This window comes from Barbus barbus (assembly GCF_936440315.1).
Source record: "Barbus barbus genome assembly, chromosome: 8".
NCBI lineage: Eukaryota > Metazoa > Chordata > Actinopteri > Cypriniformes > Cyprinidae > Barbus > Barbus barbus.
Window position 1 is genome coordinate 22,660,067 of NC_136736.1, and position 24,828 is coordinate 22,684,894.

General features: G+C 35.2%; 1 protein-coding gene across 1 annotated transcript; it reads left to right on the forward strand.

Annotated features, from left to right (window-relative positions):
• Window positions 1–500: 500 nt before the first annotated feature.
• On the forward strand, window positions 501–24,828 carry LOC306873622 (carboxypeptidase E-like). Its single transcript, XM_079423041.1, has 9 exons — window positions 501–941; window positions 12,227–12,423; window positions 14,685–14,852; window positions 14,987–15,104; window positions 15,788–15,970; window positions 16,890–17,029; window positions 17,184–17,283; window positions 23,096–23,214; window positions 23,295–24,828. Exons 1-9 carry the CDS (start codon window positions 701–703, stop codon window positions 23,391–23,393), a joined length of 1,365 nt encoding a protein of 454 aa, XP_079279167.1. The 5' UTR covers window positions 501–700; the 3' UTR covers window positions 23,394–24,828.

Sequence of the window (24,828 nt, forward strand, 5' to 3'; positions counted from 1 at the left end):
ATGTTGATTATCATTGGTTTGATAAATTATTTTTTTATATTAATTTTAATATTTGAATAAAGTGATGTAGCATCATTAAGAACAAACTTTATCTAACAATGAACACAATTATATTGATAAATACTTAATAATGACCAAGATTAATTTATGTTCTGCAAAAGAAGAAATTCATACAGATTTTTAATGACTTGAGGATGAGTAAATGATGACAGTTTTTCATTTTTAGGCGAGCAATCCTTGTAATGAACAACCCACCACTCAACTACAATCAGCTGTGTTATAATCTACCTCTGCCTGTGCCTACTTTTGCTAATACTTTTAATAGTAATACCTTTACTTCTATTGACTGCTACTTCACCTTCAAATCTGTATCCATAAGAGTATCTGTACATTTAATTAAATCTGACGATCGGATACTTCACATAACACCGCAAATTCGGTCGTCATTACATAAGCCACGCCCCTGCAGGGGTAGCACCGTGCGCGTTCACCAATTGCTCGTGTGTAATCTTCGCGCTGCACGTCCGCGATTTCACGCGCGTCCCCGCTGCTAAACAGGTACTCAGGACTCGCGCTCACGCATCAGTTCTGCGGTTCATACAGGACACGACACAGAAAACCAGAGAGGCAAACGGCAAACACACAGGACAGAAACAAGAGACAGACAGTCAGCAGTGCTAAGAGAGAGAAGACGGGAGCGATGACTGCGGCGGTGTTTTGCGGGGCTCTGCTGATGCTGGCCCTGGCCTCAGGCGGGGATGCTGCGGGGACAGGAGGAATCTCCTTTGAGTACCACCGATATGAGGAGATGCGGAAAGCGCTGGTGTCCGTTTGGCTCCAGTGCCCCTCCATCACCCGCATCTACACGGTGGGCGAGAGTGTCGAGGGTCGAGAGCTGCTCGTGCTGGAGATGAGCGACAACCCCGGGATCCACGAGCCTGGTGAGAGATGACCATTAGCTATGACAGATTATAATACAGCAAGACACAGCATCATAGCATTAACTAATGAAGCTCCATAGAGCAGCGGAAGCGAGCATTTTCCACTGTTTATCCATTCAACATGAAATTAGTACTTTAGGCAATTAATCGATAACAAATCAATAAAGGGGGTTCTCCTCCCTTCCAGTGAAATAACCACCTTTGTCATATTGCCATTTTTATATTTATTTCACGTTTTATCCTCTTTGCTGACAACACATTTGGTTCTTATAATGGGCGATGTGAGAGGTTCATATACATCTGCTGAATGGCTATCAACATTTGCAAAGACGCACACTCGTCTCTAATAGGCCTATTGAAATTGAACAGGCATTGCCTTAGATACTACTTTGCATGGTCACAATGGTGTGTACCGATTCATTTAATCATTTTGTAAGTGTTTCATAAATCATCTCTGCTCTCTGTGATGCGCAGGTGCGCTTTGGTGTGTCTGCGCGCTCACGGAGATGTGGTGACAGCAGCTCACTGTGCGCCATTTTGCGAGGGTTGCAGAATGAATATTTAATTGCAGATAAATTAGAGACTCAATTGCAAGGCTGCTTCTTGTCAAATAAATAGATACATTGACATAATTATTAATTATAACGTTTATATACATATATTTAGCTTCGGTATTAGTTTTTTTGCTGTGCACGTGCAGATCTTTATGGTATAGGCCTACACTGTGCCATGGTAACTAAGGTTTGAGTAATATAGGCATTTGGAAATATAGTATTTAGTTTGTGTTGTTAGGTTTTAAATCCTTGATCTGAAGCTGTATAGATTTTGGGTTGTACTCCATTTACAGTCTGGAATTAGGTTGAAGGATTAAGCTAATCGCTGAACACCTCATAGTGAAACCTACATGGAGATGCATCAATTATTTAGGATTGTTCATTTTTGGTCATTTGTATTATGAATTCAGTACATGATTACTGAAACTCAATTGGAGGATATTATGCATTCATTATATCTCTGTCAATTAAACACTTTTTTGTATATACAGGCCTTTATATACAATGTCTGTGTGACATTGGCTGTTGTATCATCAATATCCTCAGAGATCATTTGACTTCGATAAAACAAGCACCTATCTTTACCCTATAGGCCTGATTAAATTTCAGTAACACTTTATTTTAAGGTGTCCTTGTTACACGTTACATGTACTTACTATTATAATTACACTTAATTATGCATAATTACATGCAAGTAACCCTAAACCAAACTCTAATCCTAACCCTAACCATACAGTAAGTACATGTAGGTAATAATTATTACTCAGTACTTAAATGCATAATTACACTGTAACAAGGACACCTTAAAATAAAGTAACCTGAATTTCTTTAGATTAGAATAAAGTCATTAATTAACATTAGCTAATACATTAAATATCACGAGCTAACAATGAACGATAAAGCATTTATGAATCTATAGGTTCATTTTAAATTCTATATACTAATATATTATTCACATTTCAAATAGTATGAAAAAATAAGCTCAAGAATGATAACAAAATAACTGTTGTGGAGTAGCTAGTTACATGTAACGGAATTACGTAATTTAATTACAAAATAATTGTAATTGTAATCAATTACAGTTCTTGAGAAAAATGTGTAATTAAATTACAGTTACTTATGAAAATGTTAACGATTACAAAGGGCTTTCATCTGTATATTTTCACATACATACAGATTTAATTGACTTCTCTAAAATATCTCTAAAATATGAGACACCAATGTTTCACTAGTTGAGGATACAGAATAGGACACATGCTTATTCGATAATTATAATTTTTTCTATTTGGGTTTATGTAGATGCTTTTTCCACGGCATCATTGGATGCCAGTGTTTCATATAATAGCTATCCAAAGATTTCATTTCAAAAAGAGTATCATAGCTATTAAACTATATCTTGTCATGATTGTAAATCCGTATTTGACCTCAGAACGATCTTAATGGAAAAAGAGTTTGATTTTGCGTTGGCTGTGCTTTCAATTCAATTATTGCTTTAAATAATTGCCTGCTTTAAATGTTTTAAAATGATTACCACTTGAAAACATTAGAAATTTAGAAAAGTAATCAAAAAGTAATCAGTTACATTACCGTAATAAAGTAATTGAAATGGTTACACTACTTTTTACATTTTAAATAGAGTAACTTGTAATCTGTAACATTTCCAAAGTAACTTCCCAACACTCTACACTGTAAATGAATAAATAATTCAATTATTATTAAATAATAGTAATACAAATTTTAAGAATATATGTTTAATCTATTATAATTAATTGACAATCAATAATAATAACAGATTAACAAATACTGTATAATTGTATATTATTGATTGATGATACCTAATGAATTAATGTTAACTGTAAAATGTCTGTAAAATGCAGTTTAGCTATTAGAGCTCACTCCAGCTGTAGTGCCTAGACATATATTATAAAATGACAGAATATCTCAATTATTTTGAAAATACTAAAGTCATGCATGCATTGGATTTCTATTATTGACACATTAAGTTCATGTGTTGACTAAGCAAAACTCATTCACAGTCTTGTGTTGATGGTGAGTTCCGTGTGTGCAAGTGAGAGCAGTAAGACGGGGAGCTGCTATCCTAAAGTTAGGGCCCCTGTTCCTTAAATAGTATGGTTGGCTCTCCGTATGTTTGTTTGCGTAGATATGACTCATTGCATTAAGGCTTTTATTGCTACCAGATGAGTTTCCAGCACCACCCACACCCTGCAGCTATGGGCAACCGCAGCTGCACCTCAGCAGCAGCGTACAGATGTGAGAGAGAGAGCAGGATATCAAAGAGAGGCCCCGTCGTCGGTTGGGTGCTGCTAGTGTGGAGTGTTATGGTTGGGCAGAAATAGCAGTTGCCCTGGAGACAGATCAGCTTAGCACCATGAGCCATGCGCTTCCCTGTACTCAGTCAGATGAGGAAGAATTAGCGTGCAATGCCGTCTGCCACAGGGGCTGGGACGTGCTCAGAAACAGGCCATCTGGTGCTCTGCTGAGTGAGCATGTGACAACACCTATATCAGATACACACATTCACACATATGATAAAATCTGGCCTTTTTACTGCCTCCTTTCAAAGCGTTGTCTTAAGATTTTTGAGCTGATCAAGTGTCTCGTACAAGTCGCGGGGGAAGTCGTGGCCTAATGGTTAGAGAGTCGGACTCGTAATCGAAAGGTGGGTTCGAGTCCCCGGCCGGCAGGGATTGTAGGTGGGGGGAGTGAATGTACAGCGCTCTCTCCACCCTCAATACCACGACTGAGGTGCCCTTGAGCAAGGCACCGAACCCCCAACTGCTCCCCGGGCGCTGCAGCATGGCTGCCCACTGCTCCGGGTGTATGTTCACAGTGTGTGTGTGTGTGTGTGTGTGTGTGTGTGTGTGTGCATTTGTTCACTACTCACTGCTGTGTGTGTGCACTTGGATGGGTTAAACGCAGAGCACCAATTTCGAGTATGGGTCACCATACTTGACAATACGTCACGACTTTACTTTACTTTACTTTAAGTGCATCTCAATAAATTAGAATGTCGTGAAAAAGTTAATTTTTTCTTGTAACTTATTTCAAAAAGTGAAACTTTCATATATTTTACATTCATTGCATGTAAAGTAAAACATTTCAAAAGTTTTTTTGTTTTAATTTTGATGATTAGAGCTTACAGCTCATGAAAGTCAAAAATCAGAATCTTAAAATATTAGAATATTTACATTTGAGTTTCAATAAATTACCATCGAAAATTGCGGGTATCTCTTGTTCTTTGAAACCACAATAATGGGGAAGAATGCTGACTTGGCAATGATCCAGAAGACGAACATTGACGCCCTCCACAAAGAGTGTAAGTCACAGAGGGTCATTACTGAAAGGGGTGGCTGTTCACAGAGTGCTGTATCAAAGCATATTAAATGCAAAGTTGACTGGAAGGAAGAATTTGGGTAGGTGCACAAGCAACAGGGATGATTCAAACACTTGGGAGAGCTTCACAAGGAGTGAACTGAAGCTGGAGTCATCAAGAGTCACCACGCTCAGACGTCTTCAGGAAAAGGGCTACCAAGCCACTTCTGAACCAGAGACAACGTCAGAAGCGTCTTACCTGGCCTGTGGAGAAAAAGAACTGGACTGTTGCTCAGTGGTCCAAAGTCCTCTTTTCAGATGAAAGTAAATTTTGCATTTAATTTGGAAATCAAGGTCCCAGAGTCTGGAGGAAGAGTGGAGAGGCACAGAATCCATGTTGCTTGAAGTCCAGTGTGAAGTTTCCACAGTCCGTGATGATTTGGGCTGCCATGTCATCTGCTGGTGTTGGTCCGCTGTGTTTTCTGAAGTCCACAGTCAACGCAGCCATCTACCAGGAAATTTTAGAGCACTTCATGCTTCCTTCTGCTGACAAGCTTTATGGAGATGCTGATTTCATTTTCCAGCAGGACTTGGCACCTGCCCACACTGCCAAAGGTACCAAAAGCTGGTTCAATGACCATGGTGTTACTGTGCTTGATTGGCCAGTAAACTCTCCTGACCTGGACCCCATAGAGAATCTATGAGATATTGTCAAGAGGAAGGTGAGAGACACCAGACCCAACAATGCAGATGACCTGAAGGCCGCTGTCAAAGCAACCTGGGCTTCCATTACACCTGAGCAGTGCCACAAACTGATCACCTCCATGCCACGCCGAATTGAGGCAGTAATTAAAGCAAAAGGAGCCCCTACCAAGTACTGAGTACATATACAGTAAATGAACATACTTTCTAGAAGGCCAACAATTCACTAAAAGTGTTTTGTTTTATTGGTCTTATGAAGTATTCTAATTTGTTGGTGGGTTTTTGTTAAATGTGAGCCTAAATCATCACAATTAAAACAACCAAAGACTTAAACTACTTCAGTCTGTGTGCATTGAATTTATTTAATACTCGAGTTTCACAATTTGAGTTGAATTACTGAAATAAATGAACTTTTCCACGACATTCTAATTTATTGAGATGCACCTGTATATATTGATATATCTTATATGTATATTTTCACTTTGCGCTTTCCGCAAATACACTTTGGTATTCCATACACTTTTTTTATTTTAAAGCATTTGAGGGAAACATTCAATCCCACATTTAACTAAATAAATGTCCAACATTTTATATTTTGCTTTGCCCCACACTTTGTTGTACAAACTTATTACTGCATGCATTGTCCCTTTTTCAAGTACTGTAAATCAGTCTATTCCCTATTTTTTGCACACATGGTAGTGTTTGGTATGGAAGCCCGTTTCCACTACCGAATTAAAAATAAAAAAGGTTATTGCGACTTTTTATCTCACAATTATGACTTTTTTTCACAGATTTGTGAGATATAAACTCGCAATTGCGACTTAAAGTCCAGTTTTGAGGGGTGAAAAACTCGCAATTGCGAGTTTATATCTCACAATTATGAGAAAAAAAGTCAGAATTGTGAGATATGAACTCGTAATTCGGAGAAAAAAGTCAGAATTGTGAGTTTATATCGCGCAGTTCTGACTTTATTTCTCATAATTGCAACTTTTTTTGGGGGGGGGTTTGGGGGGGGGGTCTGATGTGTTCTCAGAATTGCGAGTTTATATCTCACAATTATGACTTTTTAATTCGCAATTGCGAGTTTATATCTCACAATTCTGAGAAAAAAATTGTGAGAATTCTTCTCAGAATTGTGAGGAAAAGAGTCGCAATTACCTTTTTAATTTTTTATTCAGTGGCAGAAAGGGGCTTCCATAGTTTGGTGCATTCATCAAACAACCATTTAAGCCTGTTACTCAAGTTATAGTAAGAAAAAATAATGGGAATTTTAAGTTAATCAATAACTACAAACCAAAATTGATCCTAAACTTTAAGCGGTAGCTAAATTCAGGCTAAATTTGCAACCCTGGTGCCCATTCTGGTATAGCTGAAAAAAATATAATGTTATAAATTTTATTTAAATTAAATTAATGTAAATATTTAAATAGATGAGTATTTGAAACAAATGCACATTTTGTCATCATTTACTCACTCTTATGACTTGAGTGATGACAGAATTCTTATTTTTGGTGAACTATCTCCTTAGTTCTGATGTTTATAGACCAATTTCAGTGTTTGCAAAGAGTGATGAATTTTTTTTGTGGGCGGAGCCATATGTGGGGGCAGAAAAGGACAGTTTTATAGTAGCAGTCTATGGAAGCCATGGAATAAAAGAATAAAAAAGTATTTCAAAATTCTGACTTTTCTTGCAATTTCGAGATTATATCTTACAATTCTTATAAGAAAAATCAACTCGTCATTCTCTCTTTTCCCCTCGATTCAGAATCATGAGTTTATATCACACTTCTGGCTTTTTTCCTCAGAATTGACAAACTTGCAATTAATTGTGTTAAACTGAGTTAAAGTCCGAACTAAGAGATATAAACTTGCATGTGCTATAAAAAAGTCAGAATTGTGAGCTGAAATAGGTAAATGTTATGTAAAATGTTATATTTCATGCTGTAACTGTAGGGCAAATACAATATGTCTGCATATGTAGCTAAATATTATGTAAACCTATTGTTTAAATAAAATTTATGCTTTAATCATAGCAGGTTTCATCCATAGTCAGTCCGTTTAAACATCTGCGTTTAGTATCAAATGGTGTCTTTGATGACAGTATTGTATAAAAATGATTTGCATTCAGATTCTGACATCCAAAGGCACAATAATATTTTTTTTTTCTTATTTCATGGATTCTACTTGTTTCCCTCCACTTTTTATGAGTATTTTTCTGCCACCACAACATGCGCACAGCTGCAAGTGACATAACTATGACGTCTACTCCAACTTGGTCTATTGGAAAATATGAATAGAACATAATATAGCTCATTTATAGTAGTTTGACCTCCTAAGGTTAATCACCATTTTCTGAAAAGTAATGAACCTCTTTTCACTGACCATTTGTTTTTAAAAAGAAAGAATGTCAGGCTCTATTCATGGAAAGTGTCATATAATTCTATTTTCCACTGTATTGTGCATTTATTGTAGAGACAAATTTGAGCATATCTGAAGAAACTGAAGCTCTCTGTCTCTTTGTGTTTTTTTTTGAACAAGGGGATGTGAAGAAAGTGGTATACATCATACGTCCTTTTTATCTCATGAAGATGAGACAGCAGTTTCTGCTCTCTAAGGCACTGCATTTCTCATCTTTGGGCTCACTGTTCTCTCAGTGTGTGTCTCTCTGGCTAAAACACAGCAAGACAGAGAGATTGCAAAAGGGCAGTCTGTTCCAGTAAACAATGCTGTGCTAGTGTGTGATTTGTTTTTCATACGAAATCTGCATTTTGGATCAAGGAAAATCCTTTGCTTTCCCTTGGAATCGACACTTGATACCAATTTTGATACTGCAGCAATAATTAATAGCAGCAAACCTGTTGTTAAACACATCTTTATTGAATTGCTAAATTAGTTTGGATAATTTTCCTTCAAGTTTTAAAAGAAACCAAAGCTGAGACTGAATTTCAAAACCCATGCATTCCTCATTAAGCTTCTGTTCTGCAGTGTTCGTATATAATACTCTGGTCTTTGAACGGCACTTGGCCAGTAAGATTAGAAGACTCTAAATATGTTTAACTGTATGAATATTAAATATCACTTGAGTAAAACACAGGCTGATCTGTTAACGTTAAAGCGAAGAACACCAGATCGCTGCTGTGGCAGCAATAAAACATTATTGCATATTATTGTGTTTCTGCATGCATTAAAAACTAAATGTGCGTACTGCAAATTAATACTTTTATTCAGCAAGGACGCATGCAAATGGTCAAAATAGAAATCTTCAATTATAAATATCTTAAATGTCTTCATTTGTAACTTAAGATCTCTATATCAAATAAAGGCTGCTATTTGAAACTTTCTATTCATTAGAGAATCCTGAAAGTTGTTTCACAGTTTTCAACTGTTTTCAACATTGATAACCACCAAATAAGCATATTAAAATGATTTCTGAAGTATATAAATATATATAAAAATAGAAAAGTTATTACATTTCTTTTTTACAGTATTACAGTTTTTACTGTATTTTTGATCAAATAAATGTAATATACAAAATCTTGCTAAATTTGAGATTTAACTCCATCAATTTATGAGATTAATTGTTATTTACTGTATTTATCAACAGTCCTAATGTATATATTTATCTTACTGTGAGACCCAATATACAACCTACATTGACTTGCTGAAGGATTTATGGTATCTTTACAGGTTGGTCTGTGATATTTAATTTTTATTCAAAAATTTTAATTGCGGCACAGATTACAGTTACAGATATGATATCCTTGCATGTTTACCAAATCTTTGGTAAATTCATATATCTGATACCATATTTAATACTGATTTAAACCAAAGTGACATTTTAGTTACTTATATTTGAAGGATTTGTCTTAAAAACAGATGGAGTATACACAAATAATAAAGCTATATGACCAAGAAACAGAACGCTGCGTGTTTAAATGTTTGTCTTTCGTCAGGTATATTGTCCTAAATGAGGTTAACAGATATCGTGTAACAGTTCTCATCTTTCTCTTGACGTACAGTGAAAACTGAAAGAGGCTGCGGTGAAAGCCTGGAAAAGCATCACAAAAGAAGAATGCAAAAGTTTGGTGATGTCAACGGGTCACAGGCTTGATGCAGTTATTGAAAGCAAAGGATTTGCAAGTCTTTTTCACTTTAATCTGTTAATTCTATCTGTTCCAATACTTTTGGTAACATGAAAAATGGGTGGGTTCAAACAAAAGGTGCTATCTTCTAAGTTGTGTATCAGATCCAGATGAAAATACCTGTAAATAAAAGCTGAAATGTTAATCGCTCATCTCATATTCATCCTTTGATGTCAAACCCAAATGTTTTCAGTCTACAGCAAAAATAAAGGAATTGGCCTTACTGTTCCAATACTTTTGGAGGGCACTGTATATTTTCTTTGTGAGGAAGGGAGAAAAGAGAAAGAGGGATAGAGAGGTAGTAAACAAAGCAAGGAGAAAGTTAATGAGATGAGATGAGTGTGTGAGAGATGGTGTTGATGTTATAGAATATGTTTAGAGAGAGAAGTGATGTACATGGTTTTGAAATGTGTTATTTTAGCCTTTTTGTTTGTCTGTTTCACTGATAGATTAGCAGTTTTCCCCCTTTCCTGCCTGCACCTCACTTCATCTGTACAGCAGATGATTTCCTCATTACTGCTATCAAAACAGCTTTGCTTTATTTGGATAAGACATACATATAAAACTGTAATAATTTCGTAATAAACGGGCAGTTTGTTTCTTACAGTCTGTGTGGGATTTCACACTTTTTGTGTTCATCCTTCGTCAACCTGATGCATTAATTATTTCATTTTTGGACAAGGGGTGTAAAAGCTTTCATTGTCAAAAACGGTTTGACACTGAAAATTCACAGCATCACTTATGGAATTTACTTTAATAATACCCAGTGTATTACATGTTCATTTATGTAAAAAGTGAAGATGATTGACTGACATGATATATAGTCTGTCTCGCTCTTTATATATTTACATTTAAGACATTTAGCAGATGCTCTTATTTAACAAAAGATACATTTCAAAACAACAACTAATATGTTACGAATATTATTTTATCTTATTTTAATATTTATAATGGATATTATATTTCTACTGTTGTAGTCTCATTTGATACATGATTTCTCATTTATATTTATTGCAGAAATAAAGCAATTAAATATCTTCTCTATATCAGATTATTTTCATCAGTTTGTCAATATTTCATGAGTACAAATTGTGACAAAATATGACTTGTAACTAAACAAATTTTGACAAAAATTTAATTTACATATATTTTATCTTTAGGTTGTTGATTAAAAGTTAACGTGAATAACAAATTCCAAGTATTACCTCAGAAGTAGGTTTTTATCTTCGCCGTGGGTGCAGTATAAAACTATATTTATTCCATGATTGCATTGCTTATCAGCTGATATAAAATATATTTTAAAAACTTATTATATATTGAAATTATAAACAGCACATCCTGTCATATGTTAAAAAAATCAAATCAGAAAACACCTTTACTTTCAGTCTCTCACTTTCTCACACACTTTTTCTCAGACACCTACCCATCTACACACTCACGCACACATTACACATTCAGACGCACATTTCCTATGGACTGGCCTGGGAATACTTTGCTTTGACGTTAACATCTGCAAAAGAGTTTGGCAGTAATTTAATTTTAAAGTAATTGGAGCTTCAAAGTCTGGTTGTAAATGTGAAATGGACATACGTCCTTATTTAGGAGCTTGAACACACACACACACACACAGTGGATATTTTGCACATGTTGCTCTTTAATTGCGAGATGTAGAATATTTAGATGTTCTGGGGAGGCAGTGAAATAGATGGCTAAAAAAGGCCAGAGCCTGCAAGGAACCCTGCTGAATAAAACAGCTCTTCCATCTGTTTCCAATCTGTGTGCATGGAAAATAAATGTGCATTCAGTACTGTATGCCTTAGTAAACAAAGGAGCTGCTTTTGAAATGGAAAAGAAGAGAACTTTAAAAATAACCAAGAGGAAGTCTCACATCTCATGTAAAATGGATAGAAAATAAAACAGCTCATAAAATATTTAGTTTCACCTCCTTAAGTAGAAATGACTAATCGTTTCAGGCCCTATTGTACCCTATTTGTGGAAAGTGACAAGTATAGTAAAATATTTAATTATGTGTGGATATTTTAAATATCTGTCTTTGTTGTGCTGATTTTCATTGGTTATATTTTGAAATGGTTGACTTTATTTGTTTTGTACTTTAAAAGCCCAAAATATGATCATCAAGTTATGTACTTCAATGCTATTTTATATCTAATTTTTCATTAAATATAATATTTTATTAGACATTAAATTTAAGTAAAAGTTTTAAGTTAAGCTTTTCTTTTAACAGCCTTTCTGTTTGTCCTCTATTTGACCCAGTATCATAATAGTAAAATACATCATAAAATGTCTATAATATTTGCTAAGTGATTGCCAAACTGTCCAATACTTTACATATGATCGGTTGGTAAGATACTGGTTATGCTGTCTTTGACATTTATACATGTGATTCATACAACTCAAATAGTACAGTTCACTTTTTAAAAGATAATGCTTAAAATAACTGGCAAGGCATCATTTAGTTGTTATTTTTGTCAGTTCATTTAACACACGTGCATACAGTATCATGTCATTAACTGTGCTTGTTTTTGTGTGATAGGTGAGCCGGAGTTTAAGTACATTGGGAACATGCACGGTAATGAGGCCGTGGGCAGAGAGCTGCTCATCTATCTGGCTCAATATCTATGTAATGAGTATCAGGAGGGCAACGACACCATCATCGACCTGATCCACTCCACACGCATTCACATCATGCCCTCCATGAATCCTGACGGCTTTGAGAAAGCAGCCTCTCAGGTAAGCACACACAGACCTTACACAAGAAGAAGAATATAAACAGAATGCAGGTGTATCTTTGGTTTTTGATGTCCTGTGTTCCAAATGGGCCTAAAATGGAAAATAAAAAGCCTAATTAGGGATAGTAAAGATCCATATCCAAAAGCACAAACATAAAATAAGATTTCAAAAAGTTAAAAAAGGTTGTAATTAATGTACACAGTATCTTAAAAATAATTATGAAAATAATAAATACAATTAGAAAATTAGATTTTTTTAAAACTATTTATCATATGTTCTCATATTTCCATCATGACAACTTGGAAGATTTTAGCATGGTAATATAATGTATTTAGTCTTGGCTGCTGCTGCAAAGCAAGTATAGGAACTTGCTACTGCCAATACATATGCCGATACGGTGCTGTGAGTATTTAAGATATACTGCTGCTGCACAAGTAGCATATATAATAACCCGTAGCAGATCTAGACAGGTGGAGCTGGGGAAGGTGGAATGTGCTGCGAAATGCTCTATTGAATGAAAACCAGCAATTTAAATGTAAAGTAGGAAGTGCATTGGCTACATATGCAACGTTACGTGAGCATAACAGAGACAGTAGTCCAAAAATCACTAGCAGTTGACAAATTTCTACAGGTTTATTGTGTCTATTGGTATATCACCTACCCCTACTATAGAACTGTTTTCATCTCTTTGCTGTTTGCAATGGTTACTATTTACTATTTGTCATACTCTAATGTTTTCATGAATTGTATTAAAAACATTTAGGGTGGACTAGCAAACAAAATATCAATTATTAATTTTATTAATAGTATTATATAGAACCCACAACAATTTACTAAAAAGAAAAACATAGATAATAACAAGTGAGGTTTCAATTAAATTTTGACTGCTGAACTAAAACAAATCCCCGATTTCCATTTTAAAAAACTGCTCACCTTATTTTAGCAGAGTTTTGTTGGCAGAATGCAGTGGTGCTGATTTCATAACACTTTACTGTGGTTTACCACATCCTTCTGCAGTCTGTACTCACACAAGTGTGGGCTTTGACCTTTCACGACACATTTGACATATTTTATACATGAGGTCCCTGGACTTTTAGTTTCACATTTGTTTAGGGGAAACCAGAAGATTATTAAACACCTCACTGGGATGTGGTTTACCGCACTGCTTTACTGCTTCAGCTGTGATAAATGTCTGTCCTGACCACACAGCAAACATGCATTGTCTCTGGGTTTTTCTGTTTGGTAAATGAAAAGTCCTGTCCTGGCAAATATGAGCACAAAGGTTGCATCTTTTATGGGAACTATACTTTAAAAACTATAAAACAATTTCAGTAGGATAGAGAGGTTGACAGAGGTCATAGATAGGATAAAGTCTTGTGATCATGGGTTTTATTTGTATTTTAAAACAGTTACGGTTGTATTCAGACGTCCTCTTTTAGCCAAACTCACTTTACAAGACTGGCATTTCCTGTAGTGTCTGAAAAATGACGAGTAACCAAAGTGACTTCCTCCTCAGTCTGAAACCTAGTCTCCACTAAATCTAATCTGAGTCTGTTCAGCTTTCACCTGTTTTTGTTATGTCTGCCCTGCCAGAAAACTTAAACCCCCTTTTTTTTGAAGGTTTGCTATACTATTCAAAAGTTTAGGGTCAGTAAGACTGCAACAACATCTGTCTTAAAGTATTTATTTTAATTATTATAAATATGAATACACTTTCTTTCAAAAGTTAGGGGTCAGCAAGTTTTTAAGACATAATTGATAGCATTAGTGACTTTAGCTGTTAATCTCAAACACACACACACACACACACACACTTACTTTTGTTTCTGTGAATTGTGGGGACTTTCCGTAGACTTCTACTACTTTATACTGACCAAACGCTATTTTTTATCCCCTAATCCTAAACCTACCCCTTACAGAAAACCTGTTTGCATTGTTACACTTTCAGATAAACATCATTTACTATTTTTAATAATGTTTAACCGCAGACCGGTCCCTACAATGTAAAAAAAATCAGGTTTTACCATCCTTGTGGGGACATTTGGTCCCTTGAAAGTCAAAAAAATTTAATTTACTGGAATGAAAAAGTCCTTCATAAAGATTCTTTAAACTTTATTTTTTGTGACAAGAAGAACATACACGTTTGGGACAATTTTTCGTTTTTGAGTGAACTACTTGAAAATTGAGATTTGTTTTGTTTCTTTTTTTAAAGATTGTGGTAATTCTGCTAATGGTATCATTATTATAATATTTATGTGCAGCCTGGTGAGATGAAGGACTGGTTTGTGGGCCGCAGCAATGCTCAGGGAATTGATCTGAACCGGAACTTTCCAGATCTTGATCGCATCGTCTACATGAATGAAAGAGAGGGAGGAGCCAACAACCATCTCCTGAAAAACATGAAGAAAGCTGTGGATGAAAACACCAAGGTAAGAGAGCATTTGATCAACTATTTGTTAAATATCGCAGCATGGTATTAGTAGTGTTTTGGAGCATCAGTTTTTAGATTGGTAAAAAATATTTTTTAGATTGGTTTTTAGATTTTCTTTGTTGTGTGTTACAGCTGGCACCAGAAACTAAGGCTGTCATTCACTGGATTATGGACATTCCATTTGTCCTATCAGCCAATTTGCATGGAGGAGACGTGGTGGCCAATTACCCATATGATGAGACACGCAGTGGTGAGAAACCACATGCATACACCAAAACAATCACATACAAACATATACATTCTTAAATAGAGATTAAGGATATAATATAATATAATATTTGTTTGGGGTCAGTAAGATTTTTTGAAAAACAATTATACTTTTATTCATAAACATTACATTTACATTGGTACAAAAGATTTCTATTTCAAATAAATGCTGTTCTTTTGAACTTTGTGTAAATAAAGCAATTCTGAAAAAATATATCACTAAATGTTTCCACAAAAATATTAAGCAGCATAAATAAACAATGATAATAATGAGAATTTCTCCTTGAGCACCAAATCAGCATATTAGAATGATTTCTGAGGATCATGTGACACTGAAGACTGGAGTAATGATGCTGAATATTCAGCTTTACCCTCACAGGAATAAAAAAAAAAAACATGTTATATTTAAAGACAGTTCATTTCAATTATAATAATATTTCACAATATTACTTCTTTTTATTGTATTTTTGATCTTTTGAATAGCAGAATGTGATATAATAAATGTGATGAATGTGATAAAATGTAATTACAAAGTAACCCTAACCCTTATTAAACACCTACAGTATTTGCATCATTCTACATAATCTGACCTATGAATAGACCTTTTTTACCTGTTTTATCATACAATTTGATTGGCTATTTGCCTGTTTTTTTTTTGTCCATCAGGTTCTACTCATGAATATAGTGCTAGTCCAGATGATCTGGTGTTTAAGTCTCTGGCTAAGGCCTACTCCAGCTATAACCCAATGATGTCTGACCCAAACCGGCCGCCATGCCGCAAGAATGATGATGACTCCAGCTTCAAAGAGGGCATCACTAATGGAGGAGCCTGGTACAGTGTGCCAGGAGGTATAATGCACAGCTTCATGACATCACTTTTATATTGTATTAATTGTGCTGTACATTGATTTATTAGAAACATAATTATTGTTATTATTATTAGTATTTCGCACAGCATAATAATGTATTGATTGTGCTGTATATTTTATGGAGGAGTTTATATTGTCAAAGCCACTTATTTTTCTTAGTTGATAAGTGATCTAGAAATAGTGCAGAATATTAAATATTTAACTTCAAATTCAAATTATTATACACTTTTATTGATTATCAATTTGGACCTTGCTGTATGATGCTATGTAATAATATGTCTCATCAGGACATTGTCTAATGTATATTTTTTTATAAAGGGTAAAAGCAGAAGGTTTAATACCAGATTAAAAAAACAAACAAACAAGAAAAGGCATGGGAATTCATTTGCCTAAAGCTGGTAATCACATCTAGAGAATTGTGCGCTTCCAAATTTGTGGCAGCAGTTTGGGGAGGGCCTGACAGCATCTTTGGGATAAATTGAAATGGTCATTGCAGGCTTCATCCAACACCAAGTCCCGACCTCACTGATGTTCTTTCAAATCCCCACAGTTCCAACATTTAGTGGAATGTTTTCCTGGAATAGTGAAAGCTGTTTTAGCAGCATTGGAGCGGATTAATGCAGATGGTTTTGAAATTAAATGCACACCAAGCTCATATGAGTGTTTGTTTAAGTGCCCACATACATTACTTTCGCCACGTAGTGCATGTTAATTAAAAATTTAAAAATGACCAAGAAAAAGGCCACTTAAAGGGATAGTTCACCTTCAGTTGCTGGTCCAAATTGACTTCCGTAGTATGAAAAAAAAAACACTATGCAAGTCAATGGGGACTAACTGAAGGTGATCCTTTTAACGTCAGTTCCAAACCTTTGATCTTTCCCTTTCTCTCTCTCTGTCAGGTATGCAGGACTTCAACTATCTGAGCAGCAATTGTTTTGAGATCACTCTGGAGCTGAGCTGTGATAAGTTTCCTCCTGAGGACACACTCAAGCAGTACTGGGACCAGAACCGCAACTCACTGGTCAGCTACATAGAGCAGGTACAGCCGAATCCTTTGCTTTCTAATGCCTAGTTTTTGTTTGAAAATGCTGACAGGGAGAGAGAGTTGTTTTGTTTTCTGTAAAGCTTAGACTCATGAGTCAGGATTAGAAGGAGGTAGTTTCATCCCTTTTGATCCCTCATGTCCTTCACAGGTTCACAGAGGAGTAGCAGGATTTGTTCGTGATCTCCAAGGGAACCCCATTTCAAATGCTTCTATTTCTGTTGAAGGAATTGACCACGATATGTCCACAGGTACACAAACAAGCACATACATACACACAGCAATTTGAAATTATTTAAAGGCTAGGCACAACTAGCATCATTAAACAGAAACAAAACTATAATAATATATTTCTAATAAATATATTAGTCAAAATTAGCATGTTAACGCAGATGATGAATTTTTCCAGTTTAATGGCGTTAAAAATATTTAACCCCGTTAACGCAGGGGAGGAGCTAGTTTTGGCCACCCCACTCACAACTGCTGCTTCTGTCTCTTTTTTCTTGACAAGAATTGCTTTTATTTAGATGCAGAATGCCTTTATGACCACATCAAAAGGCAGACTTTATAGACACGCGCTCCACTCAGCATAGCGTGCTTGTAGCCTTTACTCTACAATTGCATGCACAAATGCAGCAATATGTGCTGTAGCCTGTATCATTTAATATTAAACACAAATGAAACTATGAGCATGCGTGTCAGATCCACGCCACTTTCAGCAGAGGCAGGTCTTAAAAGAAATAGCAGCCAAAAAATCTAATAACCCAGCTGCTGTTATGCTTGTTAATCAAAGAACAAAAACGAGGAAATCAATCATTTTTGTAGCTTTAAGGATTCATCTATAATTAATTTAGAATTTAGTGTTTGATAACTTTATTCAATTTCTGTATATTTCCTACTTGCTGAAGGGCACGGTTAATATACATTTGTTATTATGGGTTTATGAGAAGATTGTTTTAAGTTCACTTAAATGTTAAAATTGATAGCTTTCAATTATACTGTAATGCTGAATGGCTATAGTCAATGGTTAAATATTAGGAAAAAAAATTATTTCCTAGGGACATCAGTATGGTATCAGTGATACTTGCCTTCAGTCATAAAAAGATGCCATTAAACAAATATAAAAAATATACCGCCTTTATGTTGTTTCTACATTAATTTGAAGATTGAATGTGAAATGGGAAATTATTGCTATATAAAAGTATATTTAAAAACTTTTAATTGTAAACTCCTATTGTTAGGTGGGATTAATCACGATTAATTTCAGAAAAAATGTGCAATTAATTTGTTTCTCATATATATATATATATATATATATATATATATATATATATATATATATATTAGTGCTTTAAAAAAAAAACGATAACTAATAATAATTAATATATATATATATATATATATATATATATACACACACACACACTGCCGCTCAAAAGTTTGGGATCAGTAAGATTTTTAATGTTTTTTAAAGTTTCTTCTGCTTATCAAGGCTGTATCTATTTGTTATTTTATGAAATATTATTGCAATTTAAAATAACAGTTTTCTATTTTAATATACTTTTAAATATAATTTATTTCTGTGATCAAATTTTGTGTTAAATGAATAAAAAGTCATAATAAAGACTTATATTGTTAGAAAAGATTTCCATTTTGAACAAATGCTGCTCTTTTTAACTTTGTGTTCATCAAAGAATCAAAGAAAAAAGTATCACATGTTCCAAAAAATAATATGAAGCAGTACAACAGTTTCAACACTCATAATAAATCAGCATATTAGAATGATTTCTGAAGGATCATGTGACACTGAAGACTGGAGTAATGATGCTGAAAATTCAGCGCTGCGTCACAGAAATAAATTCTATTTTAAAGTATATTAAAATAGGAAACCAATATTAGAAATTGAAATAAGATTTCACAATATTACAGTTTTTTTTCTGTATTTTTGATTGAATAAATACTGCCTTTATGAGCAGAAGAGACTCCCTTAAAAAACATAAAAAATCTTACTGATCCCAAACTTTTGAGCGGCAGTGTGTGTGTGTGTGTGTATATATATATATATATATATATATATTCCTGTTTTTCTCCCTTCCTGTCTTTTTTTTTTTTTTTTTTTTGCATATTTATCACACTTGAATGATTTAGATCATCAAACTAATTTTAATATTACACAAAGATAACCCGAGCAAATACAAAATGCAGTTTTTAAATAATTATTTCATTTATTAAGGGAAAAAAGCTGTCCAAACCTGCCTGGCCCTACGTGAAAAAGTAATTGCCCCCTAAATCTAACAACTGAAATCAAGCGTTTGCGATAACTGGCAATGAGTCTTTCACATCGCTATGGATGAATCATCCACATTGGAGGGTTTGAGCATGAATGGGCATCCTCAAATCTGTCCCACTCCTGCAGAGTTTAGCTCTAACTCTAATCAAACACACCTGAGCATGCTAATCAGAGTCTTCAAGATTCTTAGAAAATCACAGGTAGGTGAGTTTGATCAGAGTTGGAGCTAAACTCTGCAGCAGATTGGGAAAAATTTGAGGAACCCTGGTTTAAGGTCATGCCACAGCATCTCAGTCGGATTTAAGTCCAGACTTTGACTTAATTTTGAACCTTAATTTTGTATTTCTTGAGCCATTCAGAGGTGGACTTGCTGGTGTGTTTGGGATCATTTTCCTGCTGTGTAACCCAAGTGCGCTTGAGGTCACAAACTGACGGCTGGACATTCTCCTTCAGGATTTTCTGATAGAGTGCAGAATTAATGGTTTCATCAATTATGGCAAGTCAACCAGGTCCTGAAGCTGCAAAGCAGCCCCAGACCATCTCAGTACCACCACCATGTTTGACTGTTGGTATGATGTTCTTTTTATGAAATGCTGTGTTGGTTTTATGCCATATGTAACCTTCACACACCTTCCAAAAAGTTCAACTTTTGTCGCATCAGTCAACAGAATATTTGCCCAAAAGTGTTCGGGATAATCAAGATATTTTTTGGCAAATGTGAGATGAGCCTTTGTGTTCTTTTTGGTCAGCAATGGCTTTTGCCTTGGAACTCTCCCATGGATGCCGTTTTTGCCCAGTCTCTTTCTTATTGTTGAATCATGAACACTGACCTTAATTGAGGCAAGTGAGGCCTGCAGTTATTTAGATGTTGTTCTGTGTTCTTTTATGACCTCCTGGATGAGTCGTCATTATGCTCTTGGAGTAATTTTGGTAGGCCGGCCACTCCTGGGAAGGTTCACCACTGTTCCAAGTTTTCTCCATTTGAAGAATTTATTTGCAAAAACGGATAACTCCGGGGTTTTTTTTAATTTTCAAAAATCATGTTTTTTTATGTCATGTTTTTGTGTTTTATTTTGTTAGTTAGCTGTATTTTTTTTTTTGTTTTTTTTTACCTAATCAAAAAAACCCCAGTCCAAAAAGCCTTATAAATGGCTTTATAACCCTTTCCAGACTGATACGTCAACTGCTTTGTTTCTCATCTGTTCTTGAATTTCTTTAGATCGCGTCATGATGCGTTGCTCTATAAGCAGTGTTGGGGAAAGTTACTTTTAAAAGTAATGCATTACAATATTGCGTTACTCCCTAAAAAAGTAACTAATTACGTTGCTTAGCTACTTTTTATGGAAAGTAATGCGTTACGTTACTTTTGTGTTACTTTTGCGTTACTTTTTAAATATGAGCAGGGCTTGATTGTTTTTAATACAAGAAGTTCTAATTATAGCAAATGTAAAAGCCCTTTCACCAAAAAGTGTAATGAATAAACCTCAGGCTGAAGGAAAAGTAAATTCATGTCTGTAAAGTAGAACACAGGAGAAGAAGGTTCAACACTCTTCAGCAATAAAAAAACAATGAAGCACAAGTGTTAGTTTATCTAAAGTCATTTTTGCTTATTAGTATGGTTGAACTGGATCATCAAAGGTCAGCAGCAAAGACATGGTTAATAAAATGGGATTAGATATATGTGTTATTTAACATATTTAATTATTGCAGGTTTGCGTCATATTCTGAGTTTGCATTTCACTGTTTTAATTCATTTTGATGAATACTAAATCTGTTTTTTGCGAGTGGGATGAATTAATGCACATTCACATTTAGTCTAGAACTACAGTAACAGCATGTTCACACAGTGCACTGTCAGTCAATAAATGGGGAAAAAAGTAACTGGTGTTACTTGATATTTTCTTTTAAATTAAAAAGCAATGCGTTAGTTTACTAGTTACTGGAAAAAAGTAATATTATTATTTGTAATGCGTTACCCCCAAAACTGTCTATAAACATGCTTTACTTTGTCAGACAGGTTCTATTTAAGTGATTTCTTGATTCAACAAGTCTGGCAGTAATCAGGCCTGGGTGTGGCTAGTGAAATTTAACAGGAGGGGGCAATAAATTTTTCACGTAGGGCCAGGTAGGTTTGTACAGCTTTTTTTCCCTTAATAAATGAAATCATCATTTAAAACCTGCATTTTGTATTTACTTAAATTATCTTTGTGTAATATTAACATTTTTTGATTATCTGAATCTTTTAAGTGTGACAAATACAGGTGCATCTCAGAAAATTAGAATATGATGAAAGTGTTCATTTTTTCTTATAACTTATTTCAAAAAGTGAAACTTCCATATATTTTAGATTCATTACATGTAAAGTAAAATGCTTCAAAAGTTTTTTTTCTTGTTTTCATTTTGATGATTAGAGCTTACAGCTCATGAAAGTCAAAAATCTGTATCTCAAAATATTAGAATATTTACATTTGAGTTTCAATAAATGACCATCCCTACAGTATCAATTCTGGGTATCTCTTGTTCTTTGAAACCACAATAATGGGGAACACTGCTGACTTGGAAATGGTCCAGAAGGCGATCATTGACACCCTCCACAAAGAGGGTAAGTCACAGGGGGTTATTACTGAAACGGGTGGCTGTTCAAGGAGTGCTGTATCAAAGCATATTAAATGCAAAGTTGACTGGAAGAAATTGGGTAGGAAAATGTGCACAAGGAACAGGGATGACCGCAAGCTTGAGAATACTGTCAAGCAAAGCTGATTCAAACACTTGTGAGAGCTTCACAAGGAGTGGACTGAAGCTGGAGTCAGTGCATCAAGAGTCACCACGCTCAGACATCTTCAGGAAAAGGGCTACCAAGCCACTTCTGAACCAGCGACAACGTCAGAAGCGTCTTACCTGGGCTGTGGAGAAAAAGATCTGGACTGTTGCTCAGTGGTCCAAAGTCCTCTTTTCAGATAAAAGTAAATTTTGCTTTTCATCAAGGTCTGGAGTCTGGAGGAAGACTGGAGAGGCACAAAATCCAAGCTGCTTGAAGTCCAGTGTGAAGTTTCCAAAGTCAGTGATGATTTGGGCTTCCATGACGTCTGCTGCTGTTGGTCCATTGTGTTTTATCAAGTCCAAAGTCAATGCAGCCGTCTTCCTGGAGATTTTGTAGCACTTTATGCTTCCATCTGCTGACAAGCTTTATGGAGATGCTGATTTCCTTTTCCAGCAGGACTTTAGCACCTGCCCACACTGCCAAAACCACTTCCAAGTGCTTTGCTGACCATGATATTACTGTGCTTGATTGGCCAGCCAACATGCCTGACCTGAACCCCATATGGAATCTATGGGATATTTTCAAGAGAAAGATGAGAAACAGTCGATCCAACAATCCAGACAAGCTGAAGGCTCAATAGTGCCTCAGCAGAGCTACAGGCTGATCGCTTCCATGCCATTCCTCACTGATGCTGGAGTTTGTGCTAAAGGAGCCCCAACCAAGCATTGACTGCATATATGAATATACTTTAAACAACTTGAACTTTTCTGTTTTGCAAATTCTTTTTTTAATTGATCTTAGGAAATATTCTATTTTGAGATACTGATTTGTGACTTTCATGAGCTGTAAGCTCTATTCATCAAAATTAAATTATATTTCACCTTTTACTCTACCAGCAAATTAGGTTTCTGTTGAAAACTTAGTGTGTTAGACTGCCCTCTTGTGGACATAATTTGCCACTTTTGGAAGTAAACTTTCAAACGTAAATCACTGTCCTTATTTTTTTCATTAGCTAAGGATGGCGATTACTGGCGCTTGTTGGCTCCTGGTAACTACAAAGTGTCAGCATCTGTTCCTGGGTACCTCACTGTGGTCAAGAAAGTATCTGTTCCCCACAGCCCTGCTACACGGGTAAACACAGACCCTCTGTTCTCTCACTCTTCTCATTATATCTAACGTCCTATTCTGACATCTCCATTTTACTCACTCAGCTGGATTTTGAGCTGGAGTCGCTGGAAGAGAGGAAGGAGGAAGAGAAGGAGGAGCTCATGGATTGGTGGAAGATGATGTCAGAGACACTTAACTTCTAACTTACCTGAGGCAGACACCATCACTAGTATTATGGGTGTAAAATATGTATTGTTGTCGTATGTGTGCTCATCAACTTAAAATAACCTAATTCTGTTTTTTTGGTTTTTGATTGTTTTACTTTATAGGCACTGCATTTGAACATATTTACAACAGCCATATGCACATAAGCCATTCATACTTTTTAACAAAGACAACCCGTGTTAAAGCTGGGCTAAGTATTTGCAGATATGGTTGTGCTTGTAAATATGGATGAATACATATATTGCCACCAAATTAAATGCTATGTAGGTGTGGTGAAGTGCCCCTAATGTAAAGTTGATCCTATTTTTTGCGATTTTGATCAACCTGGTTAGTGTTATTTTAGAGCATTGTGTATCATCTGCCTGTGTTTCCTGCAGGCATGCGAAGGTTATTACATATACTGACAGAAAAGAATCACGCATAGCACAGAAAGTCGATATTGTAGAGGCCGATCTATTACTCTTTTGTAATGTTGCGTTTTACATTCATATTGTGAGATTATTTTGGAGCACCAATCACCAACCAATCAGAGAGCACTGTGTTGTGATGAATGTACATGTCAGCAATGAATATTACTATTTATTCTGATCGTGACGGATTATGACTGAAGCCAATGTAGACAGCACTCATTTACACCTAATCACAAGTCTCTTTCTGTTCAAACACTGTCCTGTGGTTTTAAATAACATTATGCTTGATGTTTTTATTGGGAGTGCTTTTGATAAACCTGTTTCATTTACAAATGCTTTAATAATTATAATGCTGAATATCATATCCAGACAATTGTTCAGATGAAAAGAAAATGGAAGAGGTTATCAACTGAACTCCTACCATATGTTATAAGAACTATTCAATAATTTCAATAATTATGAACATATGATAGATGATAGCTATAAATCTATGTTTGTAAAGCAGAGTTTCATTAACGATCATATAACAGCAGATTTTAATGGCACAAACTAAACTAAGAAAGCTTATTTAGATCTGATTTTTTTGTAATCTATACCAAAATGCACAGTTGTGCCCAATGAAGTACTATCTGCAGTCTTTATTAAACATTCTGTAATATATCGTCGTTTGTTTGTCTAAGTATATTTATAATTAGTGTATTTCTGTAATATGAAATGGCACGTTAATGCTAAATCAATCACCATTATGATAAAGTCTATTATCCTACATAATGAATATCTCATTGATCCAAATGTTAACCCTCTGATTTGGGAAATTTCATTCACATTTAAATTAAACCCAAGCTTAAACTTTCAATATTAATGCCATGAAATGGCATTTCAAGTCAGCTTATGTATTTCTCTTTTGAGACTTAGGTGGTATGTCTTGTATATGAATGTAATGATGGTTTAATTGAATGATCTAAATTGCAACCAAAATAAACTTCCCTTTCTGTTGTCAGTC

Coding starts and splice junctions, on each gene's coding strand:
- LOC306873622 (XM_079423041.1), top strand. CDS start 701: ATGACTGCGGCGGTGTTTTGCGGGGCTCTGCTGATGCTGGCCCTGGCC. Junction 15,105..15,787: donor ATATGATGAGACACGCAGTG/GTGAGAAACCAC, acceptor TTTGTCCATCAG/GTTCTACTCATGAATATAGT. Junction 15,971..16,889: donor CTGGTACAGTGTGCCAGGAG/GTATAATGCACA, acceptor TCTCTCTGTCAG/GTATGCAGGACTTCAACTAT.